Raw genomic sequence first — 18538 nt, 5'->3', positions numbered from 1 at the left:
TTTTTTAATCCAAAGTAAACCACAATAATGACGAATTTTACTAAATACGATTAGTCAATACTTCACGCGTCATCGAGCAGGAATTTTTTAGCATGGGTATACTTACTGGGGTTGGGAGCCGATGTACAGTTGGGGCATTCCTCCACAGCAATTCCAGCGATCTGCTGGCTCAGACTGTCCACTGGTTTAAAGCACTGGGCCTCAGGGTTGAAAGTTTTTGTTACTTCGCGATCTGTGCGTTCTTCCACAGTGTCGGACTCTGAATAAAGAACCTTGACTGGGCCTTTTTCACTCATCTGGTAGGATACCTGCGCCAAACAGATGGAAAATATATAATCGTGTGACAAAACAGATGTATGCAGTTTGCATCTTTTCATCTTTTGCGTATAAATAATCCATACTGAATATCTCAAACAAATTTCCACAATGGCATGATCGTACTTGAGACAGTGAACATCTGGTGCAATGTTGATCTTTAAAACGGCAGTTGCTGCCTTTCAATGTGATTGTTTGATTTTAAACAGACGGCTTAGATGAAAACATTAAGCTGATGATCTCGTTACCTCTCCGGGATCGATCCAGATGGAGAGCTCTCGTGGCAGGTTTTCTTCAATATCTCGCAAGTCAACTCCGGATTCCCTGGCGGCAATACCAAATACCGCCTCCAGCGGCGGTGTTGTTCTTACACAGCGATAAGCTGAGCCCTTGTACGGAGCTTCCGGGTACCAGTGGCCCTGAGTTGAGTAAAAAGCACATGAAATACGGCAGAAACATAAGTCAGTTACGTTCTGTCCAAAAGAAAACTTTGCTCACTCAAAAACAAAAGCTCACTTATATAACTTTTGTAAGTTTAATTAAGCACAAATGTTTCGCAAAACAACAAGCCGTTGTAGTAGCGATCTGTTTTAAAATAAGAGCTTTCAAATGAAAATAAAAAAGTTTGCCAGGCACGTTGGCATGAATAAACATTACTAAATCATCCCTGACGTGATAAAAATTACGGTAACATATAAATAAATCAAAACAGTAATATATTAAAAGGGAGTAAGGCTATTAGGTCTCGAATAAACTATATGGACCGGCTGCAGCTTTTTCTATGTATATTTACTATGCTAATGATCCATGATGTTTCAAATTAAATACGTTGGGTGAAAAATCGAACGTTTTGAATAAAAAATTAGAGAGCAGGCCAACTGGCCTGCTTTCGTCACTCCAAAAGTAACTGTATTTAAACACGTCAATTCCGCTAAGTGCTTCATACGATTGAATTGAGCGATGAAACGGATCGGCTCTCGGCGATCGGAAGGGGATGATCTCAAACAACGAATCAATGAGGTATGCAACAGAGTTTTTGATCACTACTAATAAGAACGACTCTCTAACTTTGTTCGGCCTCGCCTCCCATCCTCCGTTTACTCGAGCTACATTTTCTAGCTAATACATAGTGAAACCTATGCATCAGCGGTTTTCTGTGTGTAAGCGTCTCCTTTCAAACGTACACGAGCACTGTGTACCGTTTGTGCGTTTAAACAACCTTCCATACAGTTGAGTCTTGTGATTTCATGATTTTTCTTCTAAAACACATGGATTGTACACCTCCGAAGCTGCGCTCTTTCCTTCTCCGCACCATATACGATTTACCTATAACTATTTCGGTTATTAAAAGATTGTTGCACGTTCGTTTTTGCTCTTTACGAAATTGATTTTTCGTTATTTGTATCCCGTTTATAATCGGCATCAGTCGCACCAAGCTTCTCTCACTGCTACATTCGTTATATAAACGTCACACACAAGACGATACACATGTTCAACCAACGGCAAGGCTATGCTTGCAAACCTCAGTGTTACAGAGCCCCTTACAACACTGTAAAGCTCTCTGCTTACGTACAAGGGCATTTTGTTGCGGAGTGAAGCAGTACTATTAAAGGAGTCAACTACACAAACCAACCAACTACCAAACGACGAATCACTGAACAACTTAGTACACTTAAATCAACATGCGAAGAGGTCTCCAGTAAAATCTCGCATTCTCAGGCCCCCCTCTGAGGTAAGTCCTTCTCAGGTTCTTTTTTTCTATCGCTGCCGCTATCACTCCTCTCATCTATTACGTTTATCCTGGCCTTCTGTTCCTGGTCTGTGACGTGACGTAAGTTCTGTCTCGTTTTTGTCTTTCAGTATCCATGTTCATACATTTGCAAGCAGAACGTAGATAAGATACTTAAGCGTCTGCAGAGAACCTACGCGTTTGTCGCTTGCAAAGGTCAGCAAAATTCGCTTTTCGAAACTCGGTTGCCACTCTACTGGTTGGTGAACCGCCCGGCCCTGCTGTGCTATTGCTTATGTGCTTTTTGTCTTACGTCCTTCCTCGTTTCGCGCGTTTGCGGTACTGTGCTCTTCCAGTGAAGTGCAAGGCAGGACACTTGCTAGGGACGAGGACGACGACGATGGGTAAGAGCGATAGCAGGGGCGGCCTACCCTTGTCACTATTGTACGTAGCTATACACCTTTTCACGTTGACCAGAAGCTTGGTGCAGGCCGCATCCGCTGGCAACCAATCGATAAACCGGAAAAAAGAGAAGCATAGGGGTCGTCTTTGCGCTCTTTCCAATTTAGCTCTTCTATCGGCGCTAGCACTGCTGCCGAGGTAACAACAACAAGTTAGCTGCGACAGCCAAGCTGAAGTCCAATAAGATAAGAGAAATGATAAGAGGTTATTAAACGCAGCTTTCGGACAGCGGGCGTTAGCGACTTCAGTGAACTTCGCTGCGATGATGGAACCTGATCAACGCTTGTCGTCGACGTTCAGCCACCCGCAATTGTCGAGCTATTTCTACTGAGATGCAATAAACAGTGCGCTGTCATTTGAACACAAAGCAGGGGCAACGACTCAGCAACTGTACCCTGTACAGCTTAGCTAATCGGTCCATTCTATGAACCAACATGACTAATATATAGAATTTTAGCACAATGGCCAGTAACAACGGAAGGTCTAAAGGAGGCAGAGAATGCAAAAGGACATGAAGCTCTGCCGTATGTCATCAAACCTGTCGGCCATTAAAAGCAAAATGGAATCGGCGCCAGGAAATCATCATCGTTATTCGCACATCGCCAATAAATATTTATTGATAAATTTCGTAAAATGGAACAAAGCATAATATCAGTAGCAGACCCCTTACACTAGCGCATCCCTATACACCTATGGAAGGGATATATGTGTTCGTAAAATGTTTTCATTTACATCAAAGACGAGGCTACTTACCTGGAACTTAAGCCGAAGTGCCTTTTCGAGCTCCTCACCAAAATGATTAACTCGCCGCCTAGGCAATTTATTATATAAGAATGATATGAGGAAGTTTAGTGCTACCTGGAGCTCCATCTGCATCGTGTTTTTTTCGCCACCTATTGTGATGAATCCACAATAATAGAAAAAAAAAAAGTACTTTTGTTAAGTCATACCTGATGCCTGTCTTTGCTATTCAATCGAGATTTCAATGTTCTACTATTAAGGCCACCGTGACTATAGTTACTAATAATATTGCATAACACAACTCTTGTGATTATCCTTCTTATAAATAAATAGTGTCGTTTTGTGTGATCAATACAGATGTGCCAGCATGCGCGCGTGTGGACTCCCAGAACTAAGGCCAATATACACAAATCACAATTAATTTATTTTTTATTAACTTATTTGTATTGTTTTTCCCTCGAGTTTTAGTTCATCCATTAATACTTCTAGCTAGCCTATCAGCATAATAGCTGCACTCTCAAATAAGGGATTCAAATCACTTTCTCCTTGTTCAACGCCTCTTCCCATTCTCCAAACGGTCTTGTGATGTTCCTAGTCTGTGGGTGGGTCTATGGGACTAGCTCTGTTTACTTGTTCCTTCGGACCATTATTAATGCGTTAATAGTCTTTGGCAGAAATACACACAGACGAACAGCGCTATCTTTGTACAGCGGCAGAGAAACAGATAGCTGTCTGCCATGAACTCTGTTCGCTTGACGCCGTTCCGTACTATTTCGGCAGTGGCGGTGGTAGAACGGACGCTTGGTCGGCGCGATCTCACTGTTTGTCCAACCATCTCGACGATAAGAACTTTGTATCGTAAATGCGTTTAAGGAGCCTTGCTTGCCTACTATAATGAAAGCAAGAGGGACGCCTTCATCCGGCTCGCGCGATATGAGAGAATGTTCTGAAGGGACAACCTTAGTGCCTATTCCTGCTGAGAGGCATCACCGTGACAAAACAAGAAACAGAAAGAATTAAAAAACGACAATGAGGAAAATAACGGACGAACGATGACACAGGCGAAATCTATGCGCGGGGGTGACGGGTCCACATGAAACTAACAAAGGCTGTTATGCGACAACGTACTCACAACTGCAACAATTCTGCCATTGCAGAAAGACGGCGGAACTGGCTGTTGTACAGATTGTACAGGCCGCGTGCTCACGTGGCGATCTTGTCCTGCATAAAAAGCGCTTTCGTTTGTGGCTCACCGGTAGCTGGACACTGACAGCGGTTGAATGACGTGGGCACGAAAGGTATCTGATGAAGACCGTCATGTCGCTTCTCTTTCGTCGTCATTGTTGTCACCGTCAAGCTGTATTTTATCGTTGTCACAGGAATTGAACTATATAAAGTTGCGTTCGCGTATAGGCGTAGGCTCCTACATAAATACATCTCAAAGCAAGTAGGACGACTAGTGGCTGTCTTATCGTTGAACGTCGTGTCTTGACGCCGCAGCCACCATGTCCCATTGCTACTGTTGTCCTTAACAGTATTTATCGGCTGTAATGTTACTGCTTATCGGCTTTTTCCTTCCCTCTGTCCTCCTGACTATTGCACAAATAGAGAGAGAGCAGGAAGCGAACGAGGGAAACGAGGCCAGGGGTGGATATTATGGGCCAAGCATTCGTACAAACTTTATTGTAATCACACCAGTGATAGTAGCTATATAAGTAGCCTCACCAACGAAGCACTCATCGACAACCTTAACACATCCTACCGACGGTTTGTCACACGATATCCATGTTTTCTTTCCCGAGTAGCCCAAGCTGATGGTAGGAAGAACTCTGTGCCCGCCAGCCAGCCAACACACCAGCTTCCTAAAGAATAGGGCAGCAGATGACACAGAAATAGAAGTGTGAAATGCACTCGTCATACTAAACCATGCTACCCTAATCCAAGCTGTAAGATAGAAGCGATGGCGGAAGCAACCGCTGCAGAGGCTTGGGATCGCATCTATGTTATCTGTTCTCCCCTTTCATCACACAGTCGACGACCGACGATCCATGCTACTGCTTGTCTGCTCTTGGGGGTTGATGGTGATGGTATTGTGGGCGATGAATGTCATCGTCATCATCGAGAATGGAATGCGTTCATTTGTTCGTTTATGGCCTCCGTCAGATCCTCTCAGCTAAGTGTGAGACGACAGCTTCTAACCTCACTAACATGCTCCAATTCCCCTTGTACTTTGTCTCTGGTCGCACTTTGTCAAGGCTTAGCCCTTTGAATTAGTTTACGCTTAGCAAGTGGGGCACTGTCTTAATCTGAAGTATACTAGGGTGGAAAACGGTAGCTGGGCCGATATTTCTAATGTAATTCTACGTTTATTGATTGTGCACAGGTAGAATTTCGCGTAATATTTAGTTTACCATATTTAGTTATAAATGTACAAAAAAGAATTATTTAATGGCATGACCGCCTACTCTGCAGTATCTTCTTTACCTATCCACATACTTTCGTTCGCTTGTTTGAGCGGCTTTTATGATACAACTCACTTGGAAACGTCATGAGATTAAGAGTTACTTCCGAATTCAGTACGCATCTCATTAGTCAACTCTGTCTTTTCCTCAATGATTCGTAATGTCTATCTACATTACTCGCGCATGATTGCGCCGTAAATCGGAGGGAAATACAATTCAAATGTTGCACCCGTATTGGTCAGGACCATCAAGGACATTATATATCAGGAACAGCAGAACAAGCCCGTCAAGGCTCATAGTGACAATTTACATAATAACCAATATCTTCAACCTGAGTTTTACCGTATAGCTGTCTGAGGGTTAACTCAGCGTACGTTTGTCGTTTACCGCCATCGAGCTCAAACATCATTTTGTTCAATTACGACGACGTTTACCTTATTAATTTGGTGGTGTTAATTAGAGACGCCTAAGATTCAAATTAGTCCTTAGCACAGTTAAGTGGTCTTTAAGTTAAACGCAATGAAGTACGGTCAACTGTGACTTATGATACAGTTAGTCGTTGTTACGCAATTTCTGTATCGTTTTGTTTACTGCATAGGCGAGCATGTTTACTTTGATTACCGACTTGAAATACTCATCTGCTACATGCCTAGGTAAGACTCACCCATTGGATTGCGTTTAGGGATCCGGTACCTAGGAACAGGCGCAGCATATGCAGTCGTTCTGCCGAATGTCCAAGGTTGAAATTGTATCTTTTCCCTATAGGTAAACAGTATTCACTCTAGAGCCTTACATTCTTTGCATAGGTCCTTCGTGAGCCTAAGTCTACTTCATCAGTCTAAAATCTCAGCAACATAGGACTTCACACACTCAGCTTCATAATGTACGTTTATCAGGTACCTAATATTGGTCTACTTATTGTTTCAGTTTATAGAAAAACGACTTATTATAATTATAGTTGATGCTGTGAGATTTTCAAAGCGATCTATTTTACGTGACGAAGTATAAAACTCTGTTGTCTACGGCGCAGGTTTTTCACGAGGACCAAGTAAATACGCGGACCCAGGATCACCTAGTTAGATTACATACAGACCAGTATTGGCATTATTTGAGGTAGAGTCACCTACGTCTATGCGTTGGCAGTTCCATGTGTGTTTCTGTATGAGTATCTCTGTGCAGCAGTACAGGAGTGTGCGTGAAAATAATTAGTCGGTGACCTTGTCGTGCCGCCGCGGCCAGCGACCCCGTCAACGGTCTACTTTCACAGGTGCGAGTACAATATAAGGGCATACGAATTCGTTCCGACGGATTGCTTGTGATGGTCTACCGGTAATATCGGCTAGATAAAATAATGGCAGCTTCATTGCCTCATAGCAGCGAACGTTTTGTTCGATGAAGCAAACAAAGCCGGTCGGATAGGGCTGACAGGGCGGTAGCCTCAACGGTGCGCACAAGCCATCAACACTTGCCGCTAGCTAAGTGAACCGCACAACGAACGAATTTCGATAGACAGATGAAACGCCAGCAAACCCATCCGCTCCGCATACCCATAATCGTTCACACAACAATGAGCAATCTACTACTGGGCGGCTGTTGTTGCTGCTGCTGCCGCCATCGCCACCGTTATCGAACGGTCATTATCCGTTTGTCCGTAAGCCTGTACGCTGGACGTGCAACGGGATGGCTTACCGACCAGCAGAAGACGGGCCAGTCAAAGTATGTATGCTTGCGCTACGTTAAGCGGCTTGCTTACGGCCTGCAGGTATAGTAATTGTAGTAACATTACAATACAAGCAAGCTACAACGCGCAACCGAGGAAATACGACTTAAGTTCGTACAACGTACAGTTTTGATTCCGCCTACGCCTCAAGCAAGCAGTCGTGCTAGGTAGCATTAGCAGCGCTTCTCGGCCTGCTGACAAAGCTAGGCGTAATTCCTTGTTCGCTCGACTCTTAGCTCCATTGGGTCCCTGCTCTTCACTTGATTCGGCGGTCTGAAGGCCTAGCCAGCTAGCTGCTGGCAATGACGCAGACACGTACGCACTTACTTGCAGAACAGACATGGCACATGCAAGCTGAGTGCGGCCTGCTCCTCGGACACGACACATCTCCGTCGCTGCAGTAGCAGTCGAGCGCCTCCAGGCGCTGCATGAAAGCAAAGAGGAACGAGGGCATCGAGTCTCACTGGAGTCCCCTTGCCCGCATTTTCGTCACCCCCTCCTTCATGGCCACACACACACATGAGATCCCTGTGTTAGGCACAAAGGGAGAGAGTGCGGGGCGCACGAAAATGCGAAGGAGCCGGACCTATCTTTTTATCCTGGTTTCCCTCCCCTTGTAAGGAGGTAGGACAGAAAGTCCCCCACTCCTCAGTCTCCGATCCCTGTGCAGGCCAGCGGCCACCATACCCTCACCACCGGCTCTACTCTCACCCTCAAGCGGCCTTCGCTCTAAAAATAAAACTGTGTCTGCTCATCGATCCCGTACAGTTGTGGTGGTGGCAGCGAGAGCAGCAGCTGCCGCGGCCGCCTCGGCCCAAGGCTGATACGTCGGCGGCTCTCTTTCTATTCCAGTCGACGGTGGTGGCAACGGCTACGGAGCAGGACAAAGGGCCTGAGCCGGCGGAATGCCAGCAGCAGTAGGAACGGAAGCAATCGGAGCAGAGGCAAAAACAGCCATAGCATTCCGCAATGACGACAGCAGCAACGGTATTGGTGCCGTTAATGTTGATGCTGGTGGATGTGAAAGCGGCTTGGGTCGGTTTCTAGGGGCCCTACTGTCAGAACGGCCGCTCGGTTAGTTGCTTACTTGCCTCATTGACTAGATGGTACGTTGGCTGGATCGGAGGATGCCTTTTGCATCCACTAGAAGAGATTGTCGTTCAACCATTACGACGTCGTTGCTGATTCCAAGCAGATGCTGCACAGAGGACATCGCCTGATCACCTGTGCCATGACTGTCGTACTACATATATATACTGCGATATTAACAGTAAGCGACGTAGGCAATGATGATGACGACGGCAATACTAGAAATCATAGCGTCCGACAGAACCATAATATAAAAGTAGTAATCGAGGTCAGAAAACTCAAATGTCGTCATTAGCAGAATCCATATAGCGATATCTAAATCTTTCGGGTACTCTGCATATCTTTTGGGTGCTACGATTACTGTGATAAGATGCCTATCGAAACGAACCCCCGACGAGACTGACCAGTTAGATAAGACAGGGTAGTGATGCGACTGCGTTTAGTTATAGAACTGATTGTACTATGCGTTAAGTATGTATAATTTGTAAGGTTTCTGGCCGTGCTACAATCTCCATTTGACCAAAAAGCCTAACACAGAGATTCTTAATGATGCTGAATAATCCGATAGTGTTGTATACATTTGAAATAATCGTTCCACGAATGACTGGATGGGGCATAATTATATATTGTTGCTATTAATGTGACTAGAATGTGGGGCCGTCCATGTTGGGCAAATAAGCCACGAGCGGAGTGTGCGTTTGGTGTTCTTAGCACAAGCGAGGTCATCACAGCTTTGTTGGGTCGTTGGCCAGCTGTCCACTCATGGTGAAGGTCGCATAGCAGTAGCAGTAGTAGCCACGGTAAGACAGCCAACCATATAGCAGCCCCCCGCACACGGCCCCCGTTTCCTATCGACTGACAGCCTACACTGCTGCTATTGACCCCATCGAAATGCAATCAGCTAGGCCAAAGCATCTCTTCGCAGGCCAGCATCGTGCAGGGGTAAGTGGACAACGGCTAGTTAACATTTTTATAGTTATCGAAACCTTCAGCCAACGCTGAAAGGCTTACAATAACATCGAACAAGCTAATAATATGGCACTACTATGGGACACAAACGATAGCAGTCTGCCCACTTCTCTACCAACCACCCGCTCTCCCTTAGGACGTTTTCTGTGCTGGCCACACAACAGTGCGTCTAGAGAGAACCAGCTCGACAGCGTTAGGAGTGATGCGGACGATGATGGCGACCATTTATGGGTTAATCAATGTTCTATGTAGATATTCTGGGGCTGGCTCGATCATACAACGCGGCCTCGTATCGTAGAGAGGAAACGGTTTCATAACTTGCCAAAAAAATGTTCGTCGTCGTTTGCGATGGATGCAGTCCGTCGTCGATCAGCAGGCGGGAGCGGCAGCAGCAGCGGACTATGCGATCTGACCTGCGGTTGTCAACGGACAAAATAATCTTAATGTCCATGTACAGCTGTACCTGTCTTTACATTTGCCTGTATGATCAGCGGGAACCTGCAAAAAAAGAGCTGGCATTTGTTTTCATCGAGTCGCCTAGCTCTTGAAAGAAGCATTTATACCATAGCAACGCTTATGCTTTCCCTGCTATCATCCAAAACGACGGCACAACTTAACGCTGGCCAAAAATTACGCTTCAACAAGGCATCTGAATTTTACAGACAACTACTGCGATAACATCACTTTGAAACGAAACGATGTCCGCCATGTGTGCTGTTACTATCGACGCTACGGCTACTCCTACAAAAATAACTCTTATTTACGCATTTCTGAGTATTTTCAAACATTTATTGATAAACATACCGTTTTCACTAGGGGGCACACGCGTTTTGGGTTTGCGCTTCTTATCTCCCAAGCAGCAGTCACTAATACTGCATCCAACCTGCCTATCAATACACGCCAGTGTCATCATTCGTCCGCCTCGTAGCCCGTCTCTTTTTGAATGTTACTGGTGCGTATGTGTCTGTACGTATATAAATTTGTGTGTGTGTGTATGTGTCAGTGTATGTGCAATGGAAGGAAGGATCGAATGCATCACTCATGAAGACGCACAATTGGCTCACAGTATAGACGTACCAGAGCTGCCGGTCGGTCGGTCAGTCAGTCGATAGACAAAACCAGCCTAGGGTACTTACTGTCTGCGTATCGGGCGCCGCTGTACTATATGATATGCGTCTACACGGGTCTTAACACGCTACTGCTGCTGTTGTTGCAAATGGCGGCTTGTAAACATCGCGCAGACTTGACGACGAAGGCGTAGATCTTAAAGTTCGCAGGACTATATTTCAAAACCTCAAAAAGAGAGTCGGACGGCGCGCCAGCAGCAACGCTGGGCAGCGATAACGACGGGCGTCGGAGCAGAGCTGAGCTGAGCTTGTCAAAGGCAATGCTTTCGTCCGTACAGGCACATTGACGCATTCAGGGCGGCAGGCCATAGCTAATACCGTGTCGCATAACGGATACTTGTCTGACAGTCCGATCAGAAGCTAAGTACAGTGTGTTAGAGAACTATTTATATTGTACATGGGCTTTCTATGTGCGGTGCCACATTTCTACGACACTGGCCGGCCGGTTCGTGCGAGCGCGCCGTGTCGATATGTATATCGATGTTGAGTAGAAAATGCACTCACCGCACGAGCGAGACCTGCTTGACTTTTTCATTTGTACAACAAGTTCAACCAATGGGCAACGAGGCAAGGACAATGATGGCCGCTTGTACAGAGGCCAAGAAATCGGATGTGTCGCAAGGCTAGTGAGCACGTTAATTATCTGATGGCAGTTTCTGGGGGAACTTGGGGGAGCAGTGGTAGAATTCTTAGTCACCATAAACAACTTCCTCTAGTTGTACTGAGGCAGGCATTGAATTAACTTGTTTGAGCCTCAAGCAGCGGCCCGACCAGTCAGCATATATTGAGTCCAAGACGGCAGAACCTATGTCGTCAAATACCGGCATGATATTTCATGTACCTGTAACTAGCATGAATCGGGATAGCTAGAAATTAGAAGTAGCTGCCCTTGGAGGGACATGTGATCCGTTGATCGTTGTCAACTTAAACGTATCTTGATCCGCTTAGCAGCTACATATATATATATATATATATATACATATATATATATATGTACAATCTAATTGCATCATAAGCAATCACCGGTACAACGAGTCTATTCTGATGGCTGGCGTACATCTATCTAACTTGTTCCGGCTAACAAGCTTCAACTGGACCGTCCTGCGTACCCTGCTTGGGTTATCGAAGCTATCGGAAGCAACTGTTGTAGTCAAGAGGGGGAGTCATGCATATGCGTGCCAGTGCGAACAATAGCAAACACGCTGGCCGTCGCTCAAGCAGAAACATCAGTCTGGACGGCAGCAGGCAACAGATCATCCCAATCGATGGGTAAGAAGCTGCCGTATCGGCCAGTACTAGTATTACTTACTACTGCCTTACCTGTAAGCCTTCCAGCCTTAGCCTCCGCTGCTCTATCCGTCTTAAACGCTGTAATGGCTACATACATATATATATATATATATATAAATACACGACTGAAATGGAAAGGATGGGTTGAAACTGCGACTGATTTTCATATATGATATTGCCTCACGCTACTTACAAGTGGTAGAGGTAACATAAAGGCTAAAGCTAGTTGGCTAGAAGGATTCAGCGATGGCCAATATATATTTGTATTCGGTCGGTTGGATCAATTGGGTTGTGTTCCAAGTTATAACAAAGTGGCTAGGCTGGTGAACATGGAATTTCTTTGGCTGTTTATGTCATAATGTAAATTTGTTTGTGTCGAATGTGTTTTACGTGTCCAGCTTGTTATTTTGAATTGAAATTGAAAATCTACCTGAGAGCATATCTTACACAGATAGTTTATAGAAATGTCTTACAAATGGCGACTAACATATGGTTGCGGCCAGTCTAATGACAGCATCGTGGCCGTTTTATCAAACGTCTTTTTCTTTGTTTTTTTTTCTTTTCTGTACACTTTTCTCTAATAATGACGGCAATAATAATGATGACACTTTGTACGGTCACCGTATTGATGCTAGTGCGACACACAGCCTTTGGCTATTAATTTATCGGAAGCTGTCTGTCATTGGGATATAAGAAGCTAATGTTCTAAAATAGAAAATGTTGGTATCAACAAGTTCATGATTTATCTATTGAAGCTAGTATTAGAAGCGCACTGGCTAGTACGTGAATGACTATTCAGCAACAGGAGTCATTCCAACAAACAACAGAAACAGGTTTGTTTCCTACGATTCAGAAATACACACACAGAACGAATTACGTACCTTCTACGACGTAAAATGGACGCTTCTTTATTTCTATGCAAAGTCAAATGTAGACAGAATAGATCGTACGTTTATTGGTGTCACTGATACTGATCACGTCGACGTTGTCGTGATACGTGCGTTTCGTTGCCCACTTAAGAAGGCTGTGTTGTAGGTCCGATAAATATGGTTGTTGATTTTGGGGTGGCGCGGAACACTCACGTAATCCAGCCGGTCAAGATGCGGCCCGCGCCATGCTGATATAAATACGCGGCTCTGAAATTCTAAGGATATCGGAAACAGTGAAGTCGCCGCTACGGTAAGCTATCGTGTGCTCAACAGAGAACCATCTCCTCCCAGCCGTATCAACAACAGCTCATCGTCTCTTCTTCAATAACAGCTATAGTAATTGCTGATGAAGCTGAGCCTGCTATGTCACAACTGTTGATAATAATCGTCGACTACAGCCGTTACTGTTGAGGACACAGTTGCCACGGCAGACTTGGCAGTCACCACCGATAAAGTAGTTCTTATTGTTTACTTCATTATTAATTACGTTGTTGTTGTTGATGTTGTCAGTCTGTTGGCGACAGCCGTGGCGGTAGCAGCATATAGCACATAGTACACACTCAAAAGTACCACAGAAACGGACTGATTTCCCCAGTAGCTGAATGGATAGCAACCGTTTACTTACCCACTCACTCTTCCGTCCATCGTCGTTCCGTCACTTATGATGACAACAGCGGCTGAAGCTGTAACATGCGTCATTTACGGAGACGGCAACAACAGCCGCAGGTGTCTGCTGGAAGGTTGTCAATTCGCAATTATGATGTCGACGCTGAGGCTGACAACAACGATGACGACAACACCTATCACCTACTTCTACTAACGAAATGACGGACTATATATTCTATACCGTAAACAGCGAGTATATGGAGCGCGGATGTATGCACACATCACAGTGGTGGTAGTCGTGGTGGTGGTGGTGGTGGTGGTGGTGGTGGTGGTGGTGGTGGTGGTGATGATGATGATGATGACGATGCTGGGGTTAGTAAAGTAAAAAGCGTCGGATAGGTCGATCGCTTGTCGCCGTAGCGGCTGGTAACTCGCCGTATGTACGATATATCAACTGTGACCGTTCAGCTGCGTGATTGGACAATATGTGAGTCAACAGGCTGTGTCGCGCTATTTGTGGCCTATCGCCAGAAATCCTGTCTGATTTCGTGGCCTGTGTGCTGGTTAGTTGCACTGGCTGACGGTGCTTCGCCAGATTCAGCCGGCAGACACAGACTACGAGTCGAGTGAGTCTCTACTGGTTGAGTGCTACTGTCTTGAAACAGCACGACGCCACAATGAAGAGAGCGGAGGTAAGGAGGTTTGTGCGCGGGCCAAACAGCGGCAGCAGCGGCGGGCCACTGCCGTCATCTAGCGCCACTACCGCCTTGTGGAGGAAGGCTAAACAGAGGAGGGCAGATGAGCTGAGGGTCGAACTGCTGCCACTACGGCCGCCGCCGCCGCCGCTGCCGCCGCTACGATCAGACGTCAGCCAGAAACGTGCGCGCGCGCACGCACGACGCTCAGCGAACGTTCGTAACGGCCACAGGTCGACACAACCCCGCTCACAGACAGACACACGGGCATCGAAAACAGGCTGTAATGGTATAGGATGCATAGGCTGGCAAGCACTAACACACGTAGATACAGTGCGGGGAAGTGACACGAACTTACGCTTAAACGTGCTCTCATATTCACAGACATACTGACAGAATAACTGACCGCGTCACGGACAAATTAATACACTCTATCGGCCGCTGTGAGGGTGATCTGAGTGACAGATGGACAGCCAGTTGGCACTGCACACACGCACACCCACGCATGCGGACGGCCGTCCAGACAGGCAGAGAAAAAAAGATAGAGGGAAAGAGATCCGCCCAGCTACTATGCGGCAGGCAGAAGCGGAGGGCAAAGGGGGGTAGTTGGGCCAACCTACGAATAGCCGTACTAATAGCGAACGTAGGGATATTGAGAGTACGGAAGAATGTAAAGGGAGACGGGAGGAGAGAGGAATTGAGAGCGAGAGAGGTCTACGAGCTTCGTTTGCGCCCGAAGATCACGAAAAGGCCTGCCACGTCTGCACAATTCGGTACGACGAGTACTAGTACCAAAGTCGTACTAGCGATAATGAAGGCAGAGTCAAGAGGCCTATGACGCTACTTCCTCCTTGCCAGTTCTACAGCCAGTCCGCATGCATAGACAGCCATGAAGCGGCTGCTTCGATAGACAACATATACACTATAAACCAGCCTATAAGCAATGTTGACAGTGTCAGCCGATATTTAGCCGAGAACAGGAAAAAAGTACCGATGCCACAACAATAAAAACAGTAACAACAACAACCCACTGGTGAGGGTGTTGACTTTGCATACTGCCAAGACCCGATATACGTGGAGCGTCTGCGAATCACACTCATCACTCACGTGTACGCTTATCTGCTGTTCTGATACCAAGCACCCCCCTGCCACTGACGAAGGACTGAAAGAAAACAACGACTGGATTCAAACCGACCCGGAAAAACAGGCCAAATCCTGCCATCCTTAGCGCATTGTGACTCGACAATAGCAGCATCAATAGAGGGAAAAGTATAAACCAAGAAAAGGAATCGAAACAGAAAATAGTGCAAGATAAAACGCGCAAGCGACAATTTGCAAAGTATAATGTTAGCTGAATGAGATAAAGATGGCGACAGCGATTTCGAACTTCATCTCTGTGGGACACCTGCAAATTCACACGATGTCGTACTTACTGATCTTAAAAATTCAGCTAGTTTTAATATGTATACAAAGAAATCGACCTTATGTTATCGTTTGCAATATAAATTATTACTTCTCAGAATTGACATTCAAGCAGGTTCCATTTTTGATCCTTTTGTTGTCCAAGTAGTTACGGCAACTGCGATTCCAATTTTGATCTCGTACTAGCAAGATATATATCAGTAATATTACAGAATCGCTACTTCCACATAACATACCCACTAGTAAGCCATAATTTCCACATATAGATAGCATCAAGCTGTCCTATACGGTAGCAACGACGAGCCAGGCCTGACTGTGTAGACCTAGAATCCGATGTCAATTCTGTAGGGTATAGATCTTCTAGCTGTGTGGGGTTTAGTATCAAACGGGTGCAAATAGAGACGTGACGCAGCGCTATTTTCCGATCCTGAGACGCATCTCTCCTTTTCGTCCCATTTATTGCTTTTGCTCTTTCCATGTCATTTGTCGTTTTTATTCAGCCCCATAACTTGGTCCAGTTACGAATCCGCTACTGTTGGCCGACTAGATTGGCCAAGGACGTAACTACGTAACTTTTTGCTTTCTGTAAAAGTATGAATGGCACATGCTGTGTCTTTTGTAGGTGCGATAATTGATAACAAATAATGATATTAATTCTCCGTGTTCGTTGCTTCATGAAATGGGCAGAAGTACTAATGTGGTATCGTATGGCTAAATCATGTCTGCCAGCGACGGCTAAAGCCCACGACCCGGGTCTTAAAGCTTCAGTGGGTGACTACCACTGCCTTTGTGAATCTTGCATCAAACGTTGCACAGTAATGTTTGCGTACGTATTGTACCGTTATACCGCCTCAACAGGCAGTTTTATCTCGAGGCACGATCGGCTGGCGACGTGAGTTAACGGTATCGTTACATCAGAGCAGCTGCTTAAAGCGAGAAAAGAACAGTATTCATCGTGAAATTTATTTATTATTTATATTGTAAAGTAGGAAAACTGGTAAATATGTGATACGACACCTTTAACACATGGGTTAGATATTTTCAAGTATCGCGTGATAAAGAAAAACTCACTTACTCCATACGTATATAAGCACAACCATACATTGACAACAAACTTTTGCACGTATCACTCATTCGCTCATGCGAAAACAGGCGGATGTCGTAGCATACGCCATTATAGATATGTGGGTATATGAGACGCCAGTGCACGAAAAGATACTATAGGTCAATTTTCATATGTTTGGTCTGTGGAGTCAACCAACTGTATTGAAAAATCCTCGTCTCTAGAAGCAATAATAATAATACAGCAAATGTTATGGCAATTGTCGTAAGAGACACGTTTTTTACGTCCACGATGGGAAAACAGGTTGCGAGAGGAACTTCTTCAACATCATATGATTAAACGAGCCGCGGTCTCTTCTGACCTTCAAAATAAAGACGAAGCTAGAAGGCGTATGTCGTTCGCTTGGCGTACGTCCTGTGCACGGCGTTTTCGTATGATTACTATGACGCTAGTTCTACCACTGATACAAGTACATGTAAATTTACTACTTACTTGCGGAAGTGTATGTGGATATGTAGATCTCTGATTTTTTTGTATATATGTTTGTGCTTATCATTATTAGCTAGCTACGGATCTATCCCTATGTGGAACTGCGACAATGGGCCGGGCGTGTTCCGAGTGCAACGTCATCATCGTGTGCGCCATGTGTTTACAGCTAAGTTGGCGCGTCCTGGTTGGATTATTTGACCATGATGAATGTTTGCCTGCTGGTTTGGTGGTCGAATCGAAATCTTTTAGCTCTTAAATACAAGTAAGCACTCTGCTTGACCAATGTGCTTTCGTTTTCAAACTGAAATATCAGCTTAAGCTATAGAGGGAGCGCTGTTTGTCCTGTTAAAACCGTGTATCAGTTCAGCGGTGCAGCAGAAGTTTCCAGCAGAGTCAGCGAGCCCCACCGCCGATTGGTAACCCAGCGTCGTTTGGCTGCTATTGCCCAGAGGAACTAACTTTGAAACTGAAAAATAATTTTAGTACTCTCTTTCGTTTTATATCGCGCACAAATCGTGCTAGCAGCGGCCACGACAGCAGGCAACAGGACCAACAACATCGCTAGGTAGTCATCAGCAGTGGGCACAAACAATCTCACGATTCAAGGCCAACGATCGCCGCCTGTTCTGCCCTAGGCTGTCGCTGTGTCGCCCCTGTAAAGTCGCAGCGGCTGCCAGCCCGCATCGTTGCCTTTCATTGTGAGTGTCGCTCTCTGCTCAGCTTGGTTGGGTTGCCAACAGTTCGCTTTCAGGTCCTGCGACTTCCTATTGGCCGATGGCGCTTTGACGTCACACACCCTCCTAATGGCAGGCGTCAACCTACGTCACTGAAACGTCAACAAGAGAGGGCTAAGAATGTTGCTGTCAGTACAGGAAGCCATAGAGCTCGCTTTTAGACGATGAGAAGAGAATGCGCAAGCGAACGCGGACCCCAAAATCGAGCGGGCGAATCGTCCGAAATGGAGCTAACGAGCAGAGACCAACTAGACTATCAGTGCGGGCAGGCAGGCAGACGAAGCACCAGAGAATAGATGCAGGTTGCAAGTACTCCTTATAAGAGTGAAGCTGTTTTGCACTGGTTTGTTGGGTAGGATTACTTTTTTCAGCCCTGCTTTTATGATGTCCTTTACTATAAGTGATAGTGTACAAGCAAATGAGTCTCTGGTCCGATATATTGCATCGCATGGAGCCTTAGAAGTGCAGGGGTTGAGGAGGTCGGGAATGGGCTTGCCAGACGGAGGAGGGAACTCTGACCGGAGAGGAGGAAAACCAAATAAAGAGAGGGAGAGAATACGAACAGCCAGAGGTCAAGGTCGGCGTGACTCAAGGCGTACTCTTTGCTGGTTCTTGTGTCTCGGCTGTCACACTCACCAGCAGTGCCTCAAATCAGCCCGCCGGCCAGCCTAGGGAGCCGATCGACTCCCCTCTCGT

At 45.7% G+C, this 18538-nt stretch overlaps 1 protein-coding gene across 5 annotated transcripts in view; it reads right to left on the bottom strand.

Moving 5' to 3' along the window:
- The window catches only part of Tob (Transducer of ERBB2), a 28511-nt gene extending 10631 nt beyond the window's left edge, over window positions 1-17880 (bottom strand). For 4 of the 5 annotated variants that reach the window (XR_002683582.2, XR_002683577.2, XR_002683585.2 and 1 more), the window contains exons 1-4: window positions 12786-17880; window positions 3260-3399; window positions 564-734; window positions 107-308 (exon numbers count right to left, since the gene is read on the bottom strand). Coding sequence is in view for 2 of the 5 variants with exons in the window: in XM_022842553.2 (XP_022698288.1) it covers window positions 107-308; window positions 564-734; window positions 3260-3382 (496 nt within the window). In the remaining 3 variants the exon portion in view is untranslated. The remainder of the gene's footprint in view (window positions 1-106; window positions 309-563; window positions 735-3259; window positions 3400-12785) is intronic. The other variant, XM_022842564.2, reaches the window with a different exon arrangement.
- Window positions 17881-18538: the final 658 nt, after the last annotated feature.

Source organism: Varroa jacobsoni, unplaced genomic scaffold, assembly GCF_002532875.2.
Source record: "Varroa jacobsoni isolate VJ856 unplaced genomic scaffold, vjacob_1.0 scaffold_107, whole genome shotgun sequence".
NCBI classification, from domain to species: domain Eukaryota; kingdom Metazoa; phylum Arthropoda; class Arachnida; order Mesostigmata; family Varroidae; genus Varroa; species Varroa jacobsoni.
The sequence above is the reverse complement of the archived record's forward strand: the minus strand, read 5'-3'. Positions and strand labels throughout refer to the sequence as shown.